At 44.3% G+C, this 27,926-nt stretch overlaps 2 protein-coding genes across 2 annotated transcripts in view; one reads left to right on the forward strand and one right to left on the reverse strand.

Annotated features, from left to right (window-relative positions):
* Positions 1–9,471, reverse strand: part of vps37d (VPS37D subunit of ESCRT-I) — a 34,783-nt gene extending 25,312 nt beyond the window's left edge. Inside the window, exons 1-2 of the mRNA XM_063204048.1 lie at positions 9,117–9,471; positions 832–1,003 (exon numbers count right to left, since the gene is read on the reverse strand). Of these exons, the coding sequence (XP_063060118.1) occupies positions 832–1,003; positions 9,117–9,242 (298 nt within the window). The 5' untranslated portion in view covers positions 9,243–9,471. The remainder of the gene's footprint in view (positions 1–831; positions 1,004–9,116) is intronic.
* Positions 9,472–10,150: 679 nt separating this feature from the next.
* nup88 (nucleoporin 88) lies at positions 10,151–27,376 on the forward strand. The gene is made up of 17 exons (XM_063204025.1): positions 10,151–10,387; positions 10,625–10,794; positions 11,200–11,325; positions 11,934–12,020; positions 12,746–12,922; positions 13,326–13,524; positions 14,298–14,445; positions 15,275–15,373; positions 16,217–16,313; positions 19,128–19,232; positions 19,802–19,954; positions 21,016–21,141; positions 21,730–21,795; positions 24,569–24,649; positions 25,291–25,417; positions 25,686–25,804; positions 26,122–27,376. The coding sequence occupies exons 1-17, from the start codon at positions 10,151–10,153 to the stop codon at positions 26,183–26,185; spliced, it is 2,181 nt and encodes a 726-aa protein (XP_063060095.1). The 3' UTR covers positions 26,186–27,376.
* Positions 27,377–27,926: the final 550 nt, after the last annotated feature.

The raw sequence follows: 27,926 nt of genomic DNA on the forward strand, positions 1-27,926 counted from the left end.
CAGAGCCTGTTTTGCCTGCAGGAATGAAACATGATCGACATGACTAAGTGTGGTCCGTTTCAGACCGGTTATTCCTGGCTGCTGTTGAAAGGTACGTGTGTGTGTGTGCGTGTGTGTGTGTGTGTGTGTGTGTGTGTGTGTGTGTGTGTGTGTGTGCGTGTGTGTGTGTGTGTGTGTATGTGTGTGTGTGTGTGTGTGCGTGTTTGTGTGTGTACTGTGCAGTGCACGCGCGCGTGTGTGGTGTGTAATGGGTGTGGGAGAGAGCTAGGTGGAGACCTATTTTGCCCGGTCAGGCCTCTTGGGATATGATAATTTTACTACACCTAGTTAGGAGGGACGTTTGGCAGGCAGCCAAGAAAGCGTTGCGACCGATAGAGGAGACAATAACACTGGTTTACAGACTGTTGTGGGTCTCAATTGGATCATGTGTTCACACAGGCTCACAGGGATTGTTTCTTTGGGCAGCAACATTGTAATATTTGCTGAAAAAATAGGAGTGTCAGTGTAAGTAAACAGTGCAATTACGCACAGATCCTCCCGGAAAGTGGCGTTTATTTTAGTTTTCAATGCACTGGCACTTGGAGACTAAATACCCAATCTCCTGTATGAGGCTTGAGAAAGGAAAAGACAAAAAAGACACGTGACGCAAAAAAACCTGACTATTCAAGCTTCGTTTCCAATGTGCTCTGAAAAATAAGCAACCAAGCGCTTCGGTTTTTCCCTTTGCACTGTAGTCAGCGCACTGCAGAGCTGGCTGCACACACCATCCAACCATCCTCCGTACAGTACGCGCACCGTGCCTGAAATATTAATACAACCTTTATAACCTACCAAGTCGGCTTTGTTTCTCCCTGCAGGCAGTAGTCAATCTGGCCAGCTCCTCGTACTTAGCAGCCAGCTGGCGCTTGCCGTCCTGGAGGTGAGGCCTGCGCGCGAGGCTCTCCTCCGCCAGGCCGCGGTTGGACGTCAGCAACACCTCCCGGTCCACCTGTAGCTCCTGGAACTATTAACACACAACAGGAAACACATTAAAGGATAAGTTCCAGCCAGATCTGGAACTGTAAACACATACTGTGAAATGCATTCAAAATCAGATCCAGATAGATCTGGAACTATAACACACGTAACATAAAATACATTCGGACAGGAAGAGGATGGAACTATAGCATATAATATAAAATGTGTAAAAAAAAAGATTCAGTTAGATCCAGTTGTGTCGATATGACCTACCCATCCAACTGAGTTACCAAGCCATTACAAAGCGCTACAGTCACACCCCTAAGGGAGCCTATTGGTAGACAAAGTAGCCCATATCGACAGAAAACAAGATCCAGTTTGATACGGGAGGCCGGAAAGGAGGAGAAAGGATAACACACCATACACCATAACACATAACATCAAATTTAAAAAATATTCCATTAGATCCAGACAGCTGGTGTTCTATTGAGATGAGCTGCTTCGTCGAGATGAGCTACCAATAGGCTGTGAGCATAGCCCTTAACTTAGCCCAAACCCCGTGTTGAAATGGCTTGGTAGCACAGCTTGATGGGTAGCACATATTGATTCGACACCAGACAGCTGGAAAGGATGAGAATGGAAAGGAAACATACAGTACAGGCTTACGGAATTCCTGAGTTTTTTTTCTCTCCAAAGGACATATAAACACTTAATCGAATGAAATATGCAGGACCTTGAATCAGTCAGGGTCACTGGCATACAAAATCTAATGGTGCGAGGAATGTTTCCCAATCCACCGTGGAGGGCAGGCAGGCCGCTTGTGTGTTTGCTCTTTGCAGTAAAAAAATCAATCTCGCAATGTTTGTGTTTGACACATACAGTACATACTATACACAACATACAGCGCAGGGGAATAGCCTGAGTATTGACCGCGTTGACATGTTTTTGTTTCTCAGTGAAGGCATTTCCAGATGGAATATCGACAAGAAATTTGGACCCAACTTTGGTTATTAACCCGGGGAAATTCCCACATCTAAAGAGCCTTAAAGCCCATAAATAATGGTATGTGCAGTGCGGTGAAAAATGGCAGGAAGGATGGGGTGGGGAGGCGGGGGCGGAGGCGGAGTGTAGGTATTGAATACTTCAACCATCAAGCAGCTTGCTTTGCAGAGCTCCTAACGTGTGTCCACAAGAACCGTCTCCATCGATACAGTGAAACACAGTCAGACTCACTGGTTCATGTGTCAAGCCACAGCCAGTAAAAGGAGATCCGCACTGCACCCTGAAAGCACACCAGCCCACAGGCCAAACAGAGCTACAGCAGAGTATAGACTTCAGACAGTATACGCCGGCTTGTAAAACACACTGAAGTCAGAGTAACATCAGCAGTACTAACATGACGGACAAGCGGAGCAAAGGTTAAGAAATATGAGGGCTGAAGAATGTGACCGTGCACAAACCGGCGGGGTGTCGTGTTGCGCGACCAGTCAAAGAACGAGGCCCTGGTGATGACATGTGAAACTGCCGAGTTCTCCACACAAGCTTGTGCTGCGACTTCTGCTGCAGTGTGGCTGGGTGGCATAACCTACATATATTCTGGGTCAAGGGCTCGCTTCGGGTTTCGGTGGCCAGTGGCCAGTCCACGCGGGCTGTTTAAGACTTTTAGCCGAGCATGCTGCCAGCCTGCTGCAGCAGGGCTCGACCGGGGGCCCTGGCTACAGGCATCCACTCCACTCAGCTGCATCTTGCCTCGCTGGTTCATTCGCATACCGAGAAGCCCCCAAAAAAAGCCCACGACTTGGACCCTGAGCATTAAAAACACATGAACGGCAATAAATAACAGTTGTGCCTTCAAACGGGGAGAAAAACCATACCAAAAGAATCCATCTTGAGCAAGAATGTCACAGAATATGGTGATGTGAACGACGCTGAACGCGCTTTTCTACGCTCCAATTCAAATGACTTCCAGATGAGGTATAGTCAGCTTAATTTGATTCTTCTAAAAATATATTCCGAAGCGGTGGGCGACTGAGGTAGTGGTGGTGGCGGTGATGGCGGCCATGAAGGTGTCAATTACTCTGTCAAGAAATTACACCACTGGATGCAGTTTTTCAACACATAACTTGGTACAGCCCAAGTCACGGCCCATATGCATTAAAACTGCTCCAGTGGTAATGGCTGCCATGGAGAGTCTATGCTCTCTCTCTCCCCATGACACTTCCTTGGACCACGGGAGACTACCGGCCTCGGGGGAACAGACTAGAAGTCCACGCCAATGGTCTCATGGAAAGCTTGCGCCGAGCCATAGCGAGGACATCACTTCCCAGTCCCAAACCCAACCACAGACCCAGTTTCTGTCTGTAATTGTCTGTAGCCAAAGCTAAGGTTTGGGTCTAATTGGAGGGCTTGCGTCTTTTAGCCCATTTTCTCCTTCTGCCTGAATATTAAGATGAATTCTGGAGGTTTTTTCCTTTGGCGGCTCCGTTGGTTAGGCATATTAGAAAACCTGACGGGGCTTAGGCAGGCGTATAAGAGGCTTAGTGATTTATTTGCTTTGCAAATATGAGAATATGGCTCCAACAGGAGCCCACAGTGAGAGACAAAACACTGCTGCATGCCTTGCGCCAAATTCCCACATGGGCACTCTTTGGAATTAGAATCATGGCTTTCTGGTAATGTGAGAATGGCCATTTGCTGCTTCAAGACACAGTGTTTAAGAGCAGAGATATGTTTCCAATATGGGTTCTCATAAGAAAACAATCAGGGATACTAAAATACTGTTATGAGAAGAACAATAACACATGGTTATTACTATGGTTAATAACATGCCTGGCTACGTGGAGGCAGTCATGCATATGGCAGAAATAATTTGATACATACCATTACTGTAGAATTTATATAATTAACGATACAGGCTTTTACATCATCTTAGTGCTTATTTGCAATGCAGTGCTTACTGTATATGCAATCCAGGCCACACACCTCCATTATCATTTCAGCTGCTACATCCTGTTTTCCCACCTGATCCTGTAAATTACGTGATTGCTGGAATATATTTATGTCTGACTTTTGTGAGCTTATTTTTCAAATTCCACAGTCTTAGCTAGCTTGTGGAAAAAACAATCATGCTCTCTGATGTTCAGACTTCATCATAAGCCTCCAGTGTTTGTGTACATTACAATTTGCTGCGGTAATCCAGTGCCACTCCATTCTCCAGACTTGATACAATTTAAATATGTGTGTTTAAAGGTGCTTTCAATAAATCTAACTCAATAAACGTCTTGTTAAATTCAGAAGACAGCTCCCCCAATTGTAGTGGCTAAAATAGCTAAATAATAACATTGGCTACATAACAGAAAAAGCTGAACAGAACAAAAAAATGGGCCTTTAGGTTTTGAACAACATCCTGGTACATGGGAAGCATAAAGCCAAACAAAAATCCATAAACAACTCGGGACAAACACAATATTGTTTCAGGAGCACAATGCTGAACTGAAACATAAACTTCCGTCCGTAGTCCCAGGGTCTACATCAAAAGCAAAAGAAAGTTGTTGATTTACAGTACAACATAGATCTTCATTTAAAGTTCCCAGTCCCAGTGACATTTTCTTCACTTTAGTCTTTTAGCCATTGATGTGTTAACCCTGTCAATGTCCACTGTGCAGATTTCAACCAACACCAGATGCTGAAAAGGAAGTTGCGGGTTGCACAGGGGTGTCCCGTAAAGATAAACTCCTGAACCCCAAACACCAAGAGGTCTGATAGGCAGCTCCTTTCACTTGTGGCTAACAATGTTAGATAGGGGGGAAAACCATATATCAATCTAACAACTCTGTATCCGGTCGCCCTTCAAATAGGGGGCGGGGGAGTGGGAGCACCCGGCAGAACAATGGAGGGCCTATCCCCAGCACAAGGGGATACTTGTGTATGTGAATCCAGTGGTTCTTAGCCTTAGTCTCACAGCCCAGTCTGTTCCACTAGTCCTGGGAACCCATTCTCACAGCCCTCAACCTCACTCTAAAGTGATACAGATGTTTCAAGCCACTCACAGTGGATGAACTCTGCACAGAGACGAAGAGGAGGAGGAGGAGGAGGAGGAGGAGGAGGTGGGTTCTTCATGATGTGCAAGGGGGAATTTTTTTAGGGGGAATTTTGGTCTGATCATCAGAAAAGGATGTTGGACGGAAGAAAAAAATGGGATGTAGGAAACAAGATGATGAATGGATAATGTAATGAATGAATTCTGTTTTCCGCTGATCTTCGGCGTGATGAGGGGGGAAGCTGAGGTTGCGACCGGACACCCCATCACAGCTGCAAATCTGATCTCGTCCCCATCAGACCTGACAGAACCGACAGCTCCCGGGCTCTAATCCGGCCTCCTCTCGTTTGACTCTCACTCAAAGATATAGTGCTGCTGTGCTTTCACCTTCCCCGTCTTTCCCATAGACTGGGAAAAGGCTTATACGAGCCTGGTTTCAGGGGGTTCACTTCAGACACATTTGGAAGTCAAGATGGGTGGGAGGTTAAGTTGGTGTCTCCTGAGACTCCCACTCTCAGATACAGCGCTCTGCTTTAACCCTCCCAGTGTTTCCCACAGGACATCTGATAGTCAAGGTGGGTGGGGGTATTAGTTGGTATCAGACCGAGACAGTATGACTCATCACTGGTAAAGCTATGCTGTGCAGCATATACAATTGTAGGTTATACAATGTCTTGTTAAGCAATAAATTACATTCTTCTAAAATCTTCCTCTTCTCGCGGGACCTAGTCAAGGTGGTCGGTGTCCGCTGTCAAGGTGGCCGCCTTGTTCACTGTAAAGTGCTGGGGGGAAAACCCTGCGCTCCCAAGGGAGACATACTAACCACCTGATTCACAAAGCGGCTCATATCTCAACACCAAGACTTTCCCACAGAGTTGCCTTGCCACCAACGCAGGATCTGAGCTCCACACACACACACACTCCGCACATATCTCCACTGTGAAACAGAAGAGGTTTCTTCATGATTTCCTCATCTTTCTTCACGGTCTTTGGAGCTGTGTTTGTTTTGTTCAAATGGGGTAATGCATTTTTTGCTTGGCATGGGGCTGCGCTGCTTCCTCTTGTGAATTCTTCCCAAACCCTCTCCTGCTGTACTCTAAAACAACAGACAGTCGAAGCTGCTGGCTGTACGTGCAGTGTTACATCCATTTCCAAAGCCATCCTAAGCGTAGGATTTTAAGCTTTTCAAAAATAAAAAAAATAAAAAAAGACACACACATCTTTCCTGCACAATTTAATACGATTTTCTCAAGGGTGTGACTTGTTTTTCAAACGCAGCCCGCCTCGAACACTGACTATGTATGGCTTAATCAGCTATGCAAAGCAACTGCCAAGGCGTCTCTCTCGTCTTTTGAAATTGATGGAGGAGATATCTCACTTCTGTGCGGCCCACACTTCACATTGCAGCGTTAACAGTGGGCGTACAGTTCACACACAAGTGTAACTGTATCTCCTTGGCACCAAAACGCCATTAACCATTTCATGTCAAGGTGGCGTCAGACGCATTCCATTGACCCGCGTGGCTCTCTGTAAACACTGGTGCCGGGCAGCATAATGAATCTTATCAAGCCAATTAGAACAGCGCATTCTTTGGAATATTTTGGCGTTTGGCTGGGAATCAAAAGAAGAAAGAGGCACTGTGGTGTGGGCTCCGCCACAGCTACCTCTGCAATTCTAAGTCCTGTGTACACAAAAAGCCCCCCCATCACAGACAGCCAGCTAACTGGCTTCCCCAAACAGGAATCCACACACACACACACACACACACACAAACGACACACACACACACACACACACACACACACACACACACACACACACACACACACACACACACACAAACGACACACACACGATTCATTTCCTGCCACAGCTGCAGTGTTTACACATTGTGTCTTTCTGAATCCCCCTGAGGGGTCTCGAAACAGTGCATTTGTGATGATGCACTGGTTCCAAAGCGAAGCTGACACTGTTTACACACTCTCACAAGCCATACTTTTGGGGAGAGAGAGCGAGACAGCGAGAGAGAACAATACTTCGTGCGGTACAACTACAGACATCCATTCCGTATCTGTTGCAGCCCAATTGCTTGTTAGGAGAGATTTAGTGTGAACAAATTACCGGGCGCAAAGACAAGGGACGTGCCATGTCATTACGCTGGCTTTTGTTTGGCTGCTGGTGACCTTTGGCACAGACACACCTCAAAAGAGAGAACCTGTTTTGTTGGGCAAGAAAAAAAAAGGGGGCGAGCCGTCCGGATTAACGGTTTTAAAGTGTGCCAATTTTGCCCTACTTATCCCCCCCCTTCTCGCTCACGCACTCCAAACAGCTTAATATCGACTGCAACTGCAAATTCAGTTCAGTGGTGTTTTTTTTGTCTTCCTCTTCTTTCATCCACCACAAACAAACTCAAGCTGTCTTCTAATCAGGACAGGATGCACATCCTCTCTGGCCGACGGGAGGGCAAAACGTCTGCCATTAGGATTTGTACATCAAAGACCGCAGCAAAATAGGTGCTTACATTGTGATGAGAGGACTCATGCAGAGATCACACTTCCTGGAGGCATGAGGGAGCTCCAAGAGCATTATTGCCCATCAGACTCTCAGGCACTCGTCTGCCTTGTTTTAGAGGAAGAGGGGGAAGAGGACCTCCTGTTTTGCTTGTATCCCACTGTGTCACAATAACCCTTATTCAGAGGGGACTAACCTCCGTGACCTTTAGGGTGTGAGAGTGTGTGCTAATAAACTCAGGCACCGCTCGGCTCTGCTCTTCCCTGCCCGCCACGCATCCTCCGATGCCTTTCAGAGCTTATTCATGATGTGATCGCCCACGACAAGAGTACCAGATGACTACCAAACAGCAGTGGTGGTGAAGGAAATGCCATTGGTATGCAGAGAGGAAGCTGTGTGAAGTGCAGCAAACAGAACACACACAATAAATAATGTACTGGTGCCGCTGTGCCCAGTAAACACGGTATATAGGGAACTGCTTATTTTGCAGTGACTAGACACTGAATAATTGAATACTGTCGTGGCAGAGGAGAACAGTGATTAAGTACAAGCCATATTCATGGCAATTCCATTACTTAAGTTACTGGCGGCTTCAGAATGCATCCCCGCAGCAGGAGCGCAATGAGCCTGGCTGCGTGCCTTTATCGTCATTCTGCACATTCCAGAGGGCGTAATTGTGACAGCTCCTCATTCAATTATAGAAAAAATGACACCTTAGCGCCACCACGGACTGAGGTTGGACTGGCCACAAAGGGAGTTCAAAATAGTGCCGATTAACTACAGGCAAAGCAATAAACTGAGGCTGATATGTGACGTTGGTCACCAAACCCTCGCTATTATGCATTACGCATCAGACATTCCGGAGCTGGCTGACTTGTTTCTGTGCACCAAAGCCTTTAGAACCGCGGTGGAGAATTTGAGTAATATTAACAGTCTTTGCTGTTTTCTCTTTTCTTTCTTTTGTTCTTTTCACTCTGCTTGAGTGCTTATAACACTTCAGCAAATGCTGTTTTCTGTGCTCGTGCATTCTTGCATTATTTACTGTCTGGTAACTTGAATTAATTGGCAACCGACACTAAACACCGACAGTTTGTTTCCACAGTTTGACGTTAATGAACGCCATTAATAATTTACCAACATGGAGGAAAACGCAAAACAATTCGTAATTTGTAGTAACAATGTAGTAGACAGTGTTACAACACAATTGGTTGAACTGCGGGCATGCTGACAGTCAGGATGTATTCCCCTGAAATGGAATGTTATTAACTAATCTGCATTGGCCATGTTTCATGTAAAACACACCATATTGACTCAAAACGAATAGCTTACGCCTTTGCAAAGCGTTAACAATGGCATAGAGCTCTATTCCGATTCTCCCTGTGTCATGCATTCACTCATGCTACAGCCTATAGTAGTACATTGGCAATGCATGGAGTGGCAACCGACAGGCAGCATATGGGGAGGGCAATACGCACCCCGCAAAGACATTTGTAAAACACACATTTCATTATTAAAAACGCCCGCTTAGAGCTCAATAAAGTACAACCAGACGCTGAGAGAAAAACATAATGTTTCATAAGTGTACGACGTTTGTGGAGAAGAACTCTACCTTATCGTTGAGTCGAACGATCTGATCCATTTTTTCCTCATCTTGAAGAAGCTCGCGCAGTTCTGAGGTGTTGAGAACCCTGTAATACCCATCTGGGCAAGAGTTTGTGTCCCTTCTTTGGGACATTGTAGTCCTCAACGAAACACTATTCAAACTCTCCCGTACAAAAGCCCGTTAAGTTCCATTTCGGTCGTGTTCTGGCTTGAGTAAAAGCTTCTGCTGCTCACACGCGATTGCTATGTTGAAGCAGACCGCCTTGGTGGGGAGCCACACCGCTGTTGGCCGAGACAATGCAAGAGGCTGTGACATACGTTTGTAGTTGCTTGCCTGCAATGCCTCGAGTAACCAAACGGTGGCATGACGCTTACTATCGGGTGCACAACGTGATGTTGATGTAGTAGTCATATGGTATTCAAAACATGTATATTCATGTAAATTCCAAACTCCCACGTATGTCAAATTAATGTGTTGCACGTGCATGTAATATGGCTAATTAACAGTTTGACATTTTGCTAAGACATCGCTCCCAGCGTGTACTATATATGTCAAATCATGCAAAAGTCCCAGTTTCATGTACATTTTACACGGAATTTCAGCACATCACCATTTACACTAGAATCTGTACAGAGCCATCTAATATCAGAGTTACGCCACTCCCATAGACCTCTATGGACCAATCTTTCCACAGCAATGGCGGCTCTCATGGAGCCTCACGGAGAGTTAACATGGAAATCCCCATTGACTTTAGTTCTATTAGAAGTTACTTAGTTCCAGGAGGTGGCGGTATAACACAGAAAATGTGGTAAAGGTCATGTAATTTGTTTGTACTTAATCTTTGTTTGGTATGTGATGGTTCTGTGTTAGTTTCCAACGAACAGAAGTTTACTGTTAAGAAACATTTTAATCTGGGCGAATCACATCACCAACCGACTTCCTGGTCCCCGGTTTGCGCAACTCTGTTATTAGATGGCTCTGAATCTGTACAATCAGACGCTGATGCTGCGTCATCATCCCACGCCAATTTAATGTAAAACATGGCGACGCTTTGTGGTGATTTGTGGAAACGTGCGCTTCCAGACCACGATATATTCAATAAAGTTAGACAAAATGTTCATTCGGAGGATCGAGCAACTTCAGATAGATTCTCTAAAAACCTCATATTCTGCTTAAATAGAGATTTCTTTATTTGGGATGAAGCAGATAGTGTATTTTACACTACACACTTTGGAGAACTGAATTCTGAAGATGGGGTGAATACTGTAAAATACCAGGTAAGGCATTAGTTTGAAGCATGGCTGTTCAGACGGAAATATAAATATTTGTTTTAAAATACCAGTCTAATTTAGTGACAAACTGGCGAAACTGACCCAAGCCTTTACAATTTTGTTAGGAGGGAAACTATTTTTCTTAAGCCAAAAACACTTGAATACATCTAATTACTATACCTCATATTAGCGTTGTATAATTCGAGTAAATGTGTCATTGCATTGTTTCTGTGTCATATACAGACCTTGTTGTGCACCTGTCCTCCGCTATTTGAAGTGCACCAGGTGCTCCTCAGCCCCACTCAGTCCCATGTCGCCCTCATCGGCCGGCGGGCTGCCACTGTTCTTGAACTCCCTCAGCGCTGGGGGAAGAAATCTCAGTTTGAAGGAGGACGAGACGTAATTCACTGCAAGTAAGCACGCGCCCTCTTTCGTGGACACCTCTGCTGTGCTTGTTACTTTGAATTCCAGTGCTTTTCCCCATTTCAACACATATGCAAATAATTGCAAGACAATTTTTTCAAGGTTCTCTCAGTCTCTGCAATTCTAATCAATATTCATGTTAATGTGAGATCAAAACATGTTTATCTGTCCATTCTTTATGCATGCCACAGTTTTCAGTTTTCAGACTAGCGTTTCATTTTACAGTATTTATGAATAGAAAGAACAGGTGTGTAATTACATTTTTTGTCTGGTTGGCAGAATGTAATTTAGTTGTGCATTCGCCTATGCATTACAGAATGAGTTTCGCTTTCTAATGTTCTTGCTGAGTCAATACTGAGTCTGAGACTACCGTACTTTCATTTCTTGTGTGATAGCTCTGTTCCAGTGGCCGAGTGCCTGTTCGCCATGTGTGGCTCCCTGGCCCTCAGACAGGCTGCCTGGTACCCCGGCGAACCAGTGGAGCCCCATCTAGTCTTGCTCACCTCAGACAACACAATCAGGTACAGTAAGGGTAGGTCGACTCGACATGTTGCAGAAGGTCAAAGTGAACTTTCGCTGTCCCTAAGGGACATTTCATGTGGTCAGACATTTCACTCACAATGCAGAACATTGGAGAGCAGAGTGTTCTCTGTGAGATTCAATTGTTGAATTGTTTCATTGTACAGTCAAGTTACTGTACAGTGACAATACAGGTTGTGAAGTCTAAGTAGGAGGGATATATTGTATTGGGCTTTATGTTTGTTTTATTGTGGGTAGCTATGGTACTGTGCACTCACAGTTTGGCTTGTGTGGTGTTACATAACCATTAGTCAAGATAAAGCTATGCACATACACATACATGCACACATACATGTTAAACATATGGGTGGAGGTCCACCCATGGGTGGAGCTCCATCTATGGCTGAAGTGCCCTTGAGCAAGGCACCTAACCCCACATTGCTCCAGGGACTGTAACCATTACCCTGACAAATAATAACTGTAAGTCGCTTTGAATAAAATGAAAGCGTCAGCTAAGCGTAATGTAATGTAATGGAGGTACTGATAATGGATGAATGGAGATACTATCGATGCTGTTGTTTGACTGGTCAATAATGTGTCTTTACCACAGGTGTTACAGCCTGAAGGAGCCAGAGAGCCCGGCAAAGGTACTCTGTGTGTCGCAGACAGAAGAGGACTGCTGGACACACCCACGAGGGTCAGTGGAACGCATTTTAGCCATGTGTCATTGCTTTTGGGGGGGCTTTTCAGCCTTTATTTGATAGGATAGGGAAGAGGAAAGGAAGGGTTGGGAAATGACCCGGGCTGGACTCAAACCTGGGTCCCCACGAGCAACAGCATATACTAGCCCAGTGGTGCTCAAACTGTGGTACGTGTACCACTGGTGGTACTTGAGACATCTCTGGTGGTACTTGGAAGAATTATTTTTTTGTGCATTGATTTGAAGGCTGATCAAGTTGTTGCAGTTGAAAATGTCTCTTCGGTCTCACATTTTGTAATATTGAATTGTATGAATCTGAAAACATAATGCAGAATAATACTAGGCAAGCAAAAAAATTAACAACAAACTTGCACTGAATGTGACCGTGTAGTGACTGGCAAAACTGAATATGGAAGGCCTTTACTGAGATATTCTAATGTTGGTTGTCAAGGTGGTACTCGGAGAGCTCAATATTTTCTCAGGTGGTACTTCACATAAAAAGTTTGAGAACCACTGTACTAGCCCATTATGGTCAGGTGCATTGCCGTGCTGTGCCACAGCACCCTGAGTGACGTGTCATAGCTGCTTTTTCATCGATATCAAATGCGACCGTCATATGCATAACCATCAGCCATGAATAATCACACATTTTAGGCTATCATGTAAAAAGCACTCGTGCTTACAACCTGTGGCATTAGATCACTTCTCTCCTCTCTTTCAAGGCGTTCTTATGCAGCTTCACTGGGTGAGATCGCTGTGGCATTTGACTTTGGGTGCCTGGTGGACACCCCTCACCTTCCGACCAGCCCGTGCTTCAGAAGGGAGGTGCTCGTCTATCCGCTGTACATTCTCTATGAGAATGGAGAGACTTATCTGAGCTATATGTCTTTGTCCTGTAGGTACGTATGTGTATCGCCATGTATTGTATGAAGATCATGTGTGTTGTGCATGTTGATTTGTATACTTTATAGTGTATTACCACACACCTTCTCTATACTACCTTCATGCAAGATAAGATGCTGTCCATGAAGGACTATTCAGATACAGAATTGTTCAAGCGGCAATAACTTTGTAAAAGAACTCATAATATGTACCTGCAGTATATACTAACAATAACATTACAGAATAGCCCCTTTAAAATCATCATACTCTGCCAGCATCACCTCTTTTCCTGGCAATTTATTTATAGCCTGGTTACACTTGTACGTGTTTGCACCAAGCTCTGAAATAATTAGAACGAGGAGAGTGAGAGGAAGTGCGTCTGAGCTGCTGGTATTGTTTTCTGCCCCATCTGCTGCGTAGCGGTGGGAACCTGGGAAAGGTCCTGGGCCCTCTGCCCATGTACCCGCCGGCCAGGGACAACTACGGCCATGACGCCTGCGCCGTGCTCTGCCTGCCCTGCGTCCCCAACATCCTGGCCATCGCCACGGAGACAGGCCTGCTGTACCACTGTGTTGTTCTAGAACCAGAGGACGAGGAGGAGGAGGATGGAGGAGGCGGAGTGAGTCACACTGAGTCCCAGCCTCGGGCATAATAGACATACACACACACACACACAAGCATGCATGCACACACACACACACACACACACACACACACACACACACACACACACACACACACACACACACACACACACACACACACACACACACAAGCATGCATACACAAACATATGCACATACATATACACAAGTATGCATACACAAACATACACACATACAAGCATGCATACACAAACATATGCACATACATATACACAAGTATGCACACACACACACACACACACACACACACACACACACACACACACACACACACACACACACACACACACACACACAAACACAAGCATGCATACATGAGACACCCTCACACACATACACACACATACACAAGCATTGCATGCACGTAAACACACACACATACACAGGCATGCATACACAAACATACACACACACACATACAAAGACACACACACAAGGACGTGTACAAATACATATGCACACACACATACAGTAGTGTACAATTACACAAACATACATACCCACGGACACGCACAAATATAGACACAGGCGCAAACACAACACACAGGCACACGTGTGCACACACACACACACACACACACACACACACGGTACAACAGCAGTTGTGAGAAGTTTTTGGGAAAGCGGAACACATTTTCCCATGAATATTCATGAGACGGCAATTCAGGTCAGGTTTGCTTTGAAGCGGAGGGTTGTTCTGCATTTAACTTTGTGCCTCCGACTCCAGGTGGTGGCCAAGTGGATGAGGAGAGCGGAGATTGTGCCCACGCTTTATGTGTTTGAGCGCATGGAGCTGGATAGTTTCAACTGTAGCCCATCAGATGACGAGGGCTTTGAGGAGTCAGACACGGCCTGCTCCATCACACTATACGCAGGTGACATGGGCTACTGTATTCCTTTGCCTCTTTAGTGTAGAAAGCAGAGGTGTCAAAAGTAAAAGTAAAGGTAGATTCACGGTAGGCTGGTCCTGACCATCCCATAATACTACCATTTCATTTCGTATTTATGGTCTGGCATTTGTTTGCTCTGAAGCGATTGTAGGAAGCAGGAAGTTTGCACTCAGTTATGGTTTGAAATTATTGGACACCTCTCACCCAATCGCTGGCAGTTACTCAACAACAACATAGCGCAGACCAATGGCTCTGACGCAGATGTGTACGTCATTGTCACGAGCGTCCTCCCCCTTTCGCCCCCTCGTGGCGGGCGTATTCGATTATTGGCTGTTTTCTGGGGGGGCGTTGCGGTCAAAATTCTACTGCTCCAGGCACTCCACAGAGAAGCACGGCCAGACTTAGTAGTGGAGCCAATCCTTTGGCGGAAGTACGTAGGATGGCTCGCGAGGCTAGATTCATGGTGCAAGTATAACACTAGCACATGACATTACATAGCTGTTACACCCATTTACTCCATTGTACCTCATGAGGTAGATAGACTGTGTTATTACTGAAAAACCTAAAAAGGACCCACCACAAACTTAATCCAACCAGCGCAGAGTCAGTTGATTGTAAGTTGGTTGTAAGAGGTCTACTTTTTACAGATAAGTTACCTGTGTTGGAAGGCAACTGTGTTTCTTTTTTTACTTTTACTTTTGACTTTTTTTGCATTACCTGTTCTCTTGCATTTGAAATATTAAGGATTAAGACAGACCTATGGTTTGAAGACCTCCCATCAAACAGCTGTGCCATTTGTTGTCCTTCCATGCAGACCCTCTGTGCCAGTACAGATACCACTGTGTCCATGAGGCTGGTTTGCATAGTGTTGGCCTCCCATGGTTCCACAAACTGCGCAAGTTCCTTGAGTCTGGTGAGTATGTACAGTAAGAGATAACGTTTGGTGAGACGGTGCCTGCCATGGAAAAGCACACGACAGAGAGATGCAGGATCTTAGGGGTCTGGAACTTACAGAGCGCGCTCTATTCCTTGAAAGGGACCGCCTTACTGAATGTTATCCCGCTTATTGCATGACTAACCTGATATTGAGTACATACGTAGATTTCCTATTCCTGTATTCTCCCTACTCCAACTAGACCCGATTCTAGTGAGCAAGTTTGACGCTTTTCTGTTGCAAGTGTCTAACATAAGGCTGGTTTAGTCTCGTCCTTTAGTTGCAGGACACACACTGTCAGGGGGGGGGGATTGGTAGCGGCAGATCAAGTACCAGCCACCACGCCCCCTCTTTTAGCGCTGAAAAGCTGAATTGTCTGCGATCTGCTGCCCCCCCCCCCTGTTTAGAGGAGTCTAAACAGACCATAGACGCGCATAGAAATGCTGATGGCATGATTGTTACATTTTTTGGTAGTTCATGCGCATGCTTCTTACAACTTTAAAGTTTATATAGTTCATATAATAGCATTTTGTCTAAGTAATGTCAATCAAAAGGTTACTTTGATGTTATTGTTATCAAGTTCCTTAAGTCAAGACCAAACAACAAAAGATGGACTGATTTTTAAACTCATCATAGGGGGTTACACCTGACCCCTTCAAATATCTTGATAGTATTTTGATCTTTTTGATATCTTCAACAAAATATCTTTCCAGATTTTCCCAGTTAGTCAGCGCATGTATTCATTTTCGTCTAGTTTGACTGTTGACTTGGGTTCTCTGTTCCGCATGAAATCCATGATGGCGGTTATCGTTGCGTGTGAAGGGGAAGAGGACAAAGACGGCCTGCGGCAGCTAGCGTCGGAGCAGCGTGGCATCGTGGAGCGCACCCTCAGCACCAGGCCCCACAGCAGCCGCAGCAGGTCAGTACAGTGGCCCTGAGGAGCAAGCAAGGAGGGATTACTACACCGGCCTACCGGGCCCAGGCCCAGGGGCCCAAGAGCCAAGGGGGCCCTGAAGCCCCATCCTCGATATTTCCATTCTCATATTGTGTTGATATCACACCTTTAACAACGGCATTTTCACATTTACTCAGGGGACAAACCCCCAGCAATAAATCTTTTTGTAAACGAGCAACACCCATGGATGGTGGGGCTTTCTTGTTGTCTGGCCCAGAGGCCCCTGGAGTCATGCTCCGTCCCTGGGGAGCAGGCTGGGGGATGCTCTGGCAGCCCGGCTTGGCCAGCTGATACCAGCCCAGCGGCCAGTAGTGAACAGCCCCCTGCACTCTGCATCCTGTTCATTGTTTGTGTCTGTGTATCACATAGTATTTGAGTATTTCATAAACAGATGTTTCACAAATGTTGTAATGGGAAAAAGGAACACACACACACACACACCACATTATGAACACATTATGAACCTCTGAGTCAATATATGAAAAAAGAAAAAGACGTTAAAAAATGTCTCCAAGTAGACAATTCCATTGAATTAGTCAAATGTTCTGTTTTGCCATCAGTCTGACTGTAGCGGCAAAGCTACCATTAAAAACAGTCGTAGATACTATACTGTCCAGTGTCCGCTCTATTGTGTCTCAGGTTGTATGGGCAGAGCTTGTGGCTCAGTCAGATGATACTAGCATAGCAGACAGTAGTTATACCACCAGCATCACCACCACACACCACACACTCTTGTGGTGCACATGCTGTCCATTGTGTCTGATTGTGATTACGTAGTATTTGAGCATTTAATAACAATTTCGTTCAAATGGCAAAACCACACACGCACCACATTATAAATAACAGTATTTGTTCAACTTTTAAAATGGCAAGTGTTTTTGCCAAACTGTCAAGAATCTGCTAACTAAATATGAACTCAACATCTTAGTGGACCTGGGGAGGGTATGGACTGTCGTGGAGCCTCGGTCTGATCCAGCTGACTCTAACTCCAAGGTCAAGGTCAAGGTCAAGGTAAACTTTATTATCCCTCAGGGGGAAACTCAAGTGGTCAACATTTCACATCTCCTCAGGACATACTACAACACATAGACAGTGGACGCTGGACATACCACATTAAAATAAATAAGGGATAAGAACATTTGATGTAAAATGAAATAACAATAACAATAGGTAAAAACAATAGAAGTAAAAACAGTGCTGTGTAAAAATGCATTAAATAAATAAATAGGGGCAAGTGAGAGAACTAAAGTGCTGAAGTTGCTTTGGGCTTGCTGTTATATAGCCTGATCGCTGTGGGTACAAATGACTTTTGGTATCTTACTGTCCTGATTGTTCTTTGCAGGAGTCTGTCATTTAACCTAGTACTCTTTACAAACTTTGGGTAAAGGGGATGTGTAGGGTCAGTTAAAATTTGGTCCATCTTTCTTAAAATAAGCTCGTTGTACAACTCAACTGCAGATGTCTGGTCAACACCAATCACTCTGCTGGCCGATTTGATGATGCGCTGCAATTTTTTGTGGTCCTGCACATGCATATTGCCATAGACACAAATAAGTCCAAATGATAAAATACTTTGTAAAAGTGATTGGTAAAATAATTGAAGAATACTGCACTCTAGTTTAAAATCTTTGAGCTTCCTTAAAAAGAACATTCTCTGTTGCAACTTCTTACATTTGTTTTGTGCACATTGATTAAAAGACATTCTGTCGTCCATCTCAATCCCTAGGTACTTATATGATGCGACCCTCTCTATCTGTTCGCCATTGATCTTAGATGGGGAGATGGACATTGGCTTTTTGCTAAAATCTATCACCATTTCTTTTGTCTTTTTAACATTCACTTGTAAAAAATTGTCCGTGCACCACCTGATAAAACCATCAACCTCCCTTTCAAAACATTCAACAGAAAAAGTGTTTGGGTGTAAAACTCAGTAGCCAGTAGTTAACCTACATCATATCCATGCATTTCTAATTCTGTTCAGCATTTATAACTATGATAATGGACTTAGCATTTAATACACAGTTGCAAGTGAGTAATACAAAAAAACACCCATAAATGAACAAAGATACTTGCCCAACTTTTGAAATACAACGCAGTTTAGCAGGAAGTGAAAACACACCTTACATAAACGAAGGTCAGAGACCAGTACGTAGATCCAATCTGATGTCAAAGCCACGATGCCCCCAGGGGCAGCTCCGACAGAGCCAGCCGACACCCGCCCAGCAGGCATTAGTTCTCATCCGCTTCATTGTTTATTTATAACTGGGATTAACAGGAAAGGGATGCACAAATGCCAAACACAACCCATCCTAAACAGAAATACTGATGTTAGCAAGAAATATAACAGGAACATTTTATAAGGAAGTGAAAACACAAGATACACAGACATTGTCCAAGCCAAATAGATCCAGTGCCTCCAATATGACAGTAACTAATCATCTAAAGATGAGCGGAACATATTTAAATCATCTGAAGCTTTCAGAAGAATGGAGGCCCTAAACCATGCCTGTGAAGCATCCATGAATGTCTGGGCATTGTCCTTGCTTTTCCCTCTCATCTGGTTTGTTTTCTCTGTGTGTGTGTGCGTGCGTGCGTGAATGCTCTTGTGCGTGTGTGTGTATGTGCGCGTGCTTGTGTGTGTGTGTGTGTGCGTGCGTGCGTGCGTGTGTGCGTGCATGCGTGCATGCATGCTCGTGTGTGTGTGCGTGTGTGTGTGTATTTATGTGTGCGAGTGCTCTTGTGCGCGCGTGTGTGTGTGTGTGACCCCTTGTCTCTCAGTGTGCCGATGCCTCTGAGGGGGTTCTGGATCGTGTCTGACTTCTCCCTGGGCGCCTGTATGATCTGCATCACCAGCACCTACCAGTGTCTACTGCTCCCCCTGCTGTACGTCATGCAAACTACACACACACCTCCATTTGTCCATTTCATTTGGGCGCCTTGGTTACCTGTTTACCTACATTTTGGTGTGTGTGTGTGTGTGTGTGTGTGTGTGTGTGTGTGTGTGTGTGTGTGTCTGTGTGTGTGTATGTGTGTGTTTTTGGGGCTGGGGGGTGTAGCTCACTTAGCCTGTGTGGACGTAGCTGATCTAGTCACTTATCGACCTGCTTGGGAAGGACACCTCCATACATAGGAATTTGAATAGTATACAGGGAAGCCGACAGGGGGGGCAAAGGGATCAGTTGTCCCGGGCCCAGGGAGACAGGGGGCCCAAAATTAGGTTTTCATTACATTGTATGTCTTGGATGGGGGGCCCTTTCAGATTATTTTTTCCTGGGCCCAGCAAAAGTTGCCAGTTGCCCTGATATATAGTATTGTATAAACTGTGTAGTATTCTGTCACATTCTATCTAAAATTCCTACATTGCCATAGCATTCGCTCAAGATTGATCCAACGTTTTTTTGGAATATTTATTATTTATTTATGATGCGCTTAAATGTGTGTCTCTTTGTAAGGTGTGCTATCCGCGTTGCGTCCCCTGGCCTGCTGTGCTCTGTGCCAGAGAGGAGGCCTAAGAGCTCTACGCTACGAGGTCTGGCACAGGACACGCTGAAGCACAACATCCGAAGCCTCCTCGCTCGGAATGTCGCCAAACCACTTCCTGTAAGGTAGGATGTCATGCGTTTTGTTACGTACGGAGATCATCACTTGATAAAAAAAACTGATAAAACCTGGCCTGGAGTCCTGTTTTTTAGATCGTTAAACTGAGGTCCACATGGCAGAAGTTGTAGGTACTTTTAAAGACTCATCCCCTCTACCCTGCATTAAGTAATCGTAAATATTAAAACTAGAATGTCAGTCTTACTCTTCCCAGCAATATCACTACCACATGTCTTTAATGATAACCACATGATCCGAATAGCACAGTGGGTATTGTGCAACCAGAATCCATAACAGTTTACAAGCATTACATTACAACAAGAAGAATAGTATTTATCATACTTCCTTTCCCGTTGGCAGTGAGTGAACACGGTAAAGATGGTCCTTTTTAAGCCGTAGGATAAAAAAAGAAACATGGCATCCATATCACTCCTCACTTGGCAAGAAAAATGTTCAGTGCATAAAGTGTGTGCTCATATTCATCTGTGGTGCATTACAGAGCAGGAGCGATAGAGTAGCTTTATTAGCTATAATATGGTGCAAGCCATCTCTGTACTATTGTAACCAATGACTCTTGTGGATAGTCCCTGTTTCTACCAAACTAAACTAAACTAAGAAGGAGCTGTTTGTGATGTGTGTATCCATACACGGTGTCTCCAAACACTCTGAAGACTTGACGCTTGATGCTGCCGGGCATGGTGCCATACACTTTTTAAGCACCTAGTGTGTGGTTCTTTTACTACATTTTCAACTGTGCTGCCCATTCTGACAGTGGTGCTGTGTAACAGTATATTAACTGAGCTGGAGCTAGGCCCAGCTGTGGCTTATTCGGCTGGGCACTACTATTTGACTTCTATGCGGGTTCGTTTCTCGACCCGAGGTCCTTTCCCGATCCTCCCCTGTCTCTCTCTCATTCTTCCACTCTTCACTGTCCTGTCTACATAAAGTTGAAAACCCCCCAAAAATATTTAAAATACCATGGCTGGAGCTATGGACGAGGTAGGTGTTGTGTTTTTTGTGTGTCCATGTAACAATGTGCTCATACTGCGTCAATACGACACATTTACAGAGCTGGAGCTATGGAGGAGGTGCTGCCACCACAGGACTGTCTGCAGACGCTGAGCAGGGCCACTCAGGTGTTCAGAGAGGAGTACATCCTCAAACAGGACATGGCCAGCGAGGAGATGCACAGGAGGTAACCACAACCACAACCACAACCGCAGCAGATCACACTCATTTGGCACATACTAGAGGAGGTGTCAGTCTTGAATGACGATTGATTATCATAATGAGATAAATACATTTGATTGAATAAATGGATGGATGGATGGTTGTTTAGTTGTTTGGTTGATTGAGTTGAAACAAAATGTACAGTATCCAAGCAGCTCTGAGTCAGTTGATCAACCTTAATGCACAGAAGTTAACCGCAACAGAGTCACAAATACTGTTGCACCACTCCAACATTTATCACTCCTCCATGTGGGTGTTAGTGTAGTGTACAGTATTTTGTTATAGATTGATTCCATATGAAGGTTATCGATTATCTGTTTTCATTTGATGCTTGGCTAAAAGCCAAAACCATTACATCAGTTGTGAATGTGAAACATACCGTGAGAATGCTGAGGCGTGATGATATTCAGATACAAAAGATAAAAACAAGTTGCGTCTTTTTCTGCACATGTTTGTGGCTATCTGTTTTTAGTCATCATTGTTTGTCATGGCCCTTAACTCTGATGGTGGTGATTAGCTGCTTGTCTGTTCTCTGCTGTGTGGCTGCTGGCAGGGTGAAGCTGCTGACTGCTCACAAGACCAAACAGCAAGAGGATCTGGCACTATGCGATGAAGAGAAGTAGGCAGGATACAGACTCTGTTTATTTATTATTTCTCTCTCTTTCTGGGTGTCTCTCTCTGTCTGTCTGTCTTTCTACGTATCTGTCTCTGGCTGTCTCTCTTACTCTTCCTGTCCGCTTAAGCCGGGCATACACTGTGCCATATTGTCAGTCGCTGGTATTCAGCTACTGCTCACACTGTGTGAGTGAATCGCAGGGTTTAAAAGTTCACATCTCACGACTCACGTCCCCACACTGTATAACCTGAGGGTCGGATGCGACCAGAATGGTCACACTGTAACGACGTGACAGATGACAAAAACGCGGAAGGGAAACGCACACCTGAGGTGCAGGCGAAGATGTGCTCAAGAGCGAATCAAAGTTCAAAGTTCAAAGTTCAAAGTACTTTATTTGCCATTTGTGCATAAACTAGTAGTCCAAGCACATAGGAACTCTTGTGCAGGCCCTCTGAGTCAATAAATAGAATTAAATAGAAAAATAGGAAGACAAAATACATTAAAAAGTGATAAAAATCAAAGAGGTCAAAATAATAATAAAAAAAAGGTGGATCAAATGTTCTTTTTTGCCATCAGTCTCACTGTTGCTGGGAAGAAACTGTTGAAAAACCTTGCTTTTCTGGTAGGAATGCTGTCCGCTCTACTGTGTCTCAGTTTGTATGTGCAGTTCTTGTGTTTGAGCAGAGAGTTAGCTGGATGGAGTGGGTCTTTAATGATTCTCTCTGCTCTCCTATGGCTGCGCTGCACATATATGGAGTCCATGGAGGGAAGTGCTGTGCCTATAATCCTCTCTGCAGTCTTGATTATTCGTTGCAAAGACTTCCTTTCAGCCTGAGTGATGTTGCCATACCAGACAGTGATGCCTGTTGTGAGGATGCTCTCTACAAGTCCTCTGTAGGCCTGGGTAAGAGGGCGGTAGTTCAGTCCAGCCTTCCTAAGCATTCTAATAAAGTACAGCCTTTGCTGGGCTTTTTTCACGATGGATGTGGTGTTCAGACTCCAGCTCAGGTTTGATGTTACTTGCATGCCTAGGAATTTATGACTTTCAGCCCTCACCACCTCTGTCCCTTTAATGTGCAGAGGCTGTAGGGGAGGAGGATGTTTTCTAAAGTCCACTATAATTTCCCTCGTCTTGTCTGTGTTGAGGATGAGGTCGTTTGTCTCCCCATAGTCAATGATGTAATTCACAACAGACCTGTATCCTGACTCGTCCCCTTCTTTAATGAGCCCCAGGATGGTAGTGTCATCAGCATATTTGATGATGATGGTGTTGTCATGGCTTGAGAGAAGGTCATGGGTATACAGTGTGAAGAGTTTAGGACTGAGGCAGCATCCTTGTGGAGATCCCGTACTGACTGTGAGCACAGAGGACACCCGCCCCCCCATTCTCACCACCTGTGGTCTCTCTATAAGGAAGTCCAGTATCCAATTACAGGTGGGAGTTGGGAGGCCAAGGCCTGTCAGTTTCTCAATCAGCCTGCCTGGGTGGATGGTGTTGAAGGCAGAACTGTAGTCCAGGAAAAGCATTCTGACATACGCTCCGCTACTCTCCAGGTGCTCCAATGTGTGGTGTAAAGCTATTGCTACTGCATCATCCACTGATCGGTTGGGACGGTAGGCAAACTGAAAGGGGTCAGTAGTGTCCTGGACTGTATAATTTATATGGGCTAAGACCAGTTTTTCAAGGCACTTCATGGCGACTGATGTAAGTGCCACAGGCCTGAAGTCATTAAGAGTATCACTGCATGGGCAGTGTGAAACATAGTGTGAAATTGGGTTGTAACACTGCTTCAACGGTGCGATTCACTCACAAGGGTTGACCAGGATTTGAAACAGTTTTGATTTTCTTGTGACTATATGATTGGTTGTGACGTGAAATCGCTTGTTGTTACTCCATGTACACTACACAATGCGACACTCACAATTGACCTTCGATTGAGCCAAAAATGGTCGTACGACCACTTGCACTCTGTTCAGCCACTTATTATCAGACAACCATTCTATACTGTTTCTGGCTCTTTATTTGTCTCTGCCTCTCTGTTGGTCTTTGTGTCTATCTTTTTGTCTGTGTGTTTGTCTCTCTCTCCACTTGTATACTCCGTTTCAGCCACATGTCACCAGAGGGCCATTCTGCGCCACATTGCCCATTCAACCTGAAAAACCCCTAATCAGGTCATATAATGTGATTAAGTCTGCCCGCCGCTGAAAATAGGCTTCTAATAAGACACCTCATTAATGATCTGATGCGGATGTTTGCACGGTGCTGTAAACACATGTTCATGTCCGTTTAGGGTGCTGAAGGGTAATTCTATTAGGGAGGCCTTGGCTGCACAAGCATACCGGAACCGTGTCGGAATCAGAACGCAGACAGGCGACCATGATGACTTATCACTGACTACATTCTGTTTGTTTGTTTGTTTGTTTGTTTGTTTGTTTGTCATTTAGGAGATTTTTGTTTTTTATAAATATTTTGGACATTTATTAGATAGAACATTAGTGGAGAGAATACAGCGAATGGTTGGGGAGAGAGAAATGGGGTAATGCTGGGAAATGATCCAGACTCGAACTGCTAGGAGATTTTATTGTTATTGCTAATATTTAATTTCCTGCCCTGACGTTTTGATTTCTTGGCTTGTTTTTGATGTTGGTGCTGTTGGTGTGTTGTACGTAGTCTGCTTTAGCTACTATTTGACTTGATGTAAAACATCCTTTTGTACCATGAAGGATGCTTCAAATAAAAAGTATTATTATTATTATTATTATTTTGTTATTGCAGGAAATGGCTTGTGGAGATGGCAGTGAGGCTGGAGGATAAGTATCAACATGCGTCACACAGACAGGAAGCTCTGATTAGCAGGTCTGTCCTCCCCAGAGCATGGCACCCCATTTCCCATGCAGGATCTGCAGAACAGTGTGTCCTCAGGGATGTGTTGAAATAGATCATAGGTATTTGCTATCAGGTAGCAGGCTGTGAATAATTCGTTTTTTTTTCCCACCACAAGCAAAAGTATATGATGTGACACTGATAAAGACATCACTTGGGTATTGAAGCGTAAATGTGCACTGAACAAATTATTACAAATCATTTGAATTAGATGTATTGATGACTTTGTGAATGTTCACTCAGTGATGTGAATATATCATTGTTTTCAAGAATCAAGAGCTTTTATTTGTCATTGACAAAACGAGTTTGACAACGAAAGCGTTTAAGAATACACTGTACAAGTATTCTCTGTCCGCTGCACTAGTGCGCCGCCCAAAACGTTTTACTGGTGTACATACAGTATGCTGTAGTTTACCAACCCCTGATTCCAGTACAGCACTAACAGACATTTAGTGTAAGGTCGGCTCTTTAACAGATATCATAAATGGCCTGAAAATAACACTGCTGTGTTGCATTTTGAACAGTATCATTACTACTGTGTGCACTGACAATATCAGGCTGTTTGTAAAATCCAACACCACTGACCATTATTGTACCCTTTGCTTTCTCCTCAGAGTTAAAGGGATAGTCGCCAGTCAGCGTGGTCAGCTGACCGTGTTGTCCAATAGGGAGAGAGATATGAGGAAGGAGCTGCAGGTCATCAGCAGGCACCTTCATCACCTCAGCAAAACCATCAAGGAGGTAAACAAGAGCCATCAGAGATGATAGATGTACAGCAATAATGAATTGGTTTCATCATTATTACTATGATTTGTCGTTATTTGAAGTATTGTATCCTGAGGGTGAACTGTATTCAGTGTTGTACAGTACCTGAACTAGTTCAATGAACCATAATTCTGAACCATGAACTGAACGCTCACTTTTCACTGCCTGATGAGTGAACTGTGAACTAGTTCATTCTGGTGCCTGTTAACAAACTACATGTGCCTTTTCCCTCCTCTCCATTCAGGTTAAAATGAAGACCGACTACCAGGAGAAGACCCTAACAAAGGGGCCGTGTCTGTCCAAATCAAGTGCCGTACTGAACAGCCAGCAGAGGAGGAACGCCCAAGGGATTCTCAAGGAGCAGTAAGTACAGACTACTTCAGCTAAAATCCTCAACAGCACTATTACAGAAAAGCCTGCCCAAATCTCCTCACTTTGAAAATGGTGTCAAGTAAGATGTTATGCTTTACCGTCTCTACGAATCCCTCAAGGCAAGAGTTTTTGCAGTTTCGGTGAAAGTGTTTTGATGTTTGAGTGTGGTGTCCAGGGTGTTAAACAATCACATCTCTTCCTCCAATGCTTTTAGGGCAAAGTGATGTGTAGGTCAGCACAAGTCAGTCTAAATTTTATCTGATGTCCTTCATCTCTTGACCATTCTGTTGTTTTTTTGTCTCCAACAGGGGAGGGCAGATTGCTCACATCACGAAGCTCTTAAAGGATCTCAAAAACCACTTCAGTTTCTGAAATACTAGAAGTGGCCTCTTTCTAGGCTGTTTGTGGACAGTTGTTTTTTATTTTTGGTTTTACATTAACAATACCAACAGATGGTTATGCCTTATTTCTGTTCTTGCAACATTGGTTGTAATTAGATTACTTAAAATTGAGAGACACTATGTTTTTTTTGGTGTTATTGTTTTGTTAATTTATTTATTTTACTTACAATAGATTGTTTCAATCCATGAATATTTCAGTTCCATTCCATTGAGTACTGCAGTTCGACTTGAATGTGGACTCTTCTACAGTGGAGTTTTGGCTCTGTTCTCCTTTCTCTATACCACTTGATAGTGAAGCACAGATCCCTTGCCTGGATGAGGCTGTAACGTGCCTTCTCCGTTAGCGCTGGATGTGTTGGTGCACACAGCAGGTATTTAAATCCCCCGTCACCCAGCCCAGCATACTGTCTGAAAACGCTGAGCTGAGCGCCCGTCCATTACAATGCTGGGATTACTTCGTGCTGGAAGAGGCAGCACGCACGCTCTACATAGTCTGCCATGTCTCCCGCCTCGTCTCCCTCTCCTATCACTATGTGGCCTGACGGACTACCTCGTTAAAGCCTCGGGAGACTGAGACGGAGCTTTTGCTGCTTCTCTCTGTGAAATGTGTTTGTGTGTGTGTGTGTGTGTGTGTGTGTGTGTGCATGGATGTTCATCTCAGGTCCCTAGTCAAGTTGTGACTGCAGACCCAGTTCAGTATTAGCATTTGTGATGGACCATATTTCTGTGGACTCTGTTTGAACTGTTCTACTTTTGCTCCTGTGCACATTTTTAGTTGGACTAGTGTTGCTATTGTAGCATATTCAAAAATGAGTCAAGTGCACAATAATAAGCTTTGGACTCTTCGTACTTCATGGTGCAGATGATGTCTCTTTATTTGATTGTTAACGGTTGTTTGCTTGAAGACTTACTTGGAATTGTATGTTTAGTGTTTACTACTGCTTTCCAACTTGAAGTGTAAATATTTCTTGTAGGCCCCTACTGTATTTGAATATCCAGGATGTGAATACTATAAACATCAGTTTATGTAGCATTTATCATTTATTTTGTTAAATACAGTATATTTCAAACAACCCCTTAATTGTCAAGTAATTTGTAAAAAGATATACGTTTTTAAAAACGGCTGTATGCCGTGTCAACTTCAGATGCTTCCATCTCCTCACTGGGCACCACGCTAGACAGGTTGTGAAATCCTGTCTGCTTTCAGGGCTTAATAAAAACGCAGTGCTGGTCTGGTCAGCAGTGACATATTTAGCTCCACTTCCCCCTCCTCGTGCCTCCCTCAGAGATGGTCAGTCAGTCAGTAAGTGGACAGCCTATTTGCAGGCTACTGGAAAGGACAAGTCAGAAGTAAATCCATAGCCTCTCTGAGCCTTATGTTGAATCCCATTCCATTTTCATTTCACGCGGTGTTCTGTTCTTGAAGGGTCATATCGCTTAATAAAGCATGATTCTGCATTTGACCTTCAATGTTCTTGACAAATCGCATGTTGTTATAATGAAAAAAGAAACAACACTGCACTGTACTTTAAGTACAACTTCTTTTTTATTAGATATATACAGAGATATGTACACAGTACAGTATATAAATCTGCAAGGGGTCCAGCAGTTTTAATTAAGCATGCGAATAAGAAACATGTTATTTTTTTCTGTCAGGTTGTAAAGCTAAGATCTCCACGCTTCATTCGACAAATGTTGGGAAATAACACTAC

Source organism: Engraulis encrasicolus, chromosome 7 (assembly GCF_034702125.1).
Source record: "Engraulis encrasicolus isolate BLACKSEA-1 chromosome 7, IST_EnEncr_1.0, whole genome shotgun sequence".
Classification (NCBI taxonomy): Eukaryota; Metazoa; Chordata; class Actinopteri; order Clupeiformes; family Engraulidae; genus Engraulis; species Engraulis encrasicolus.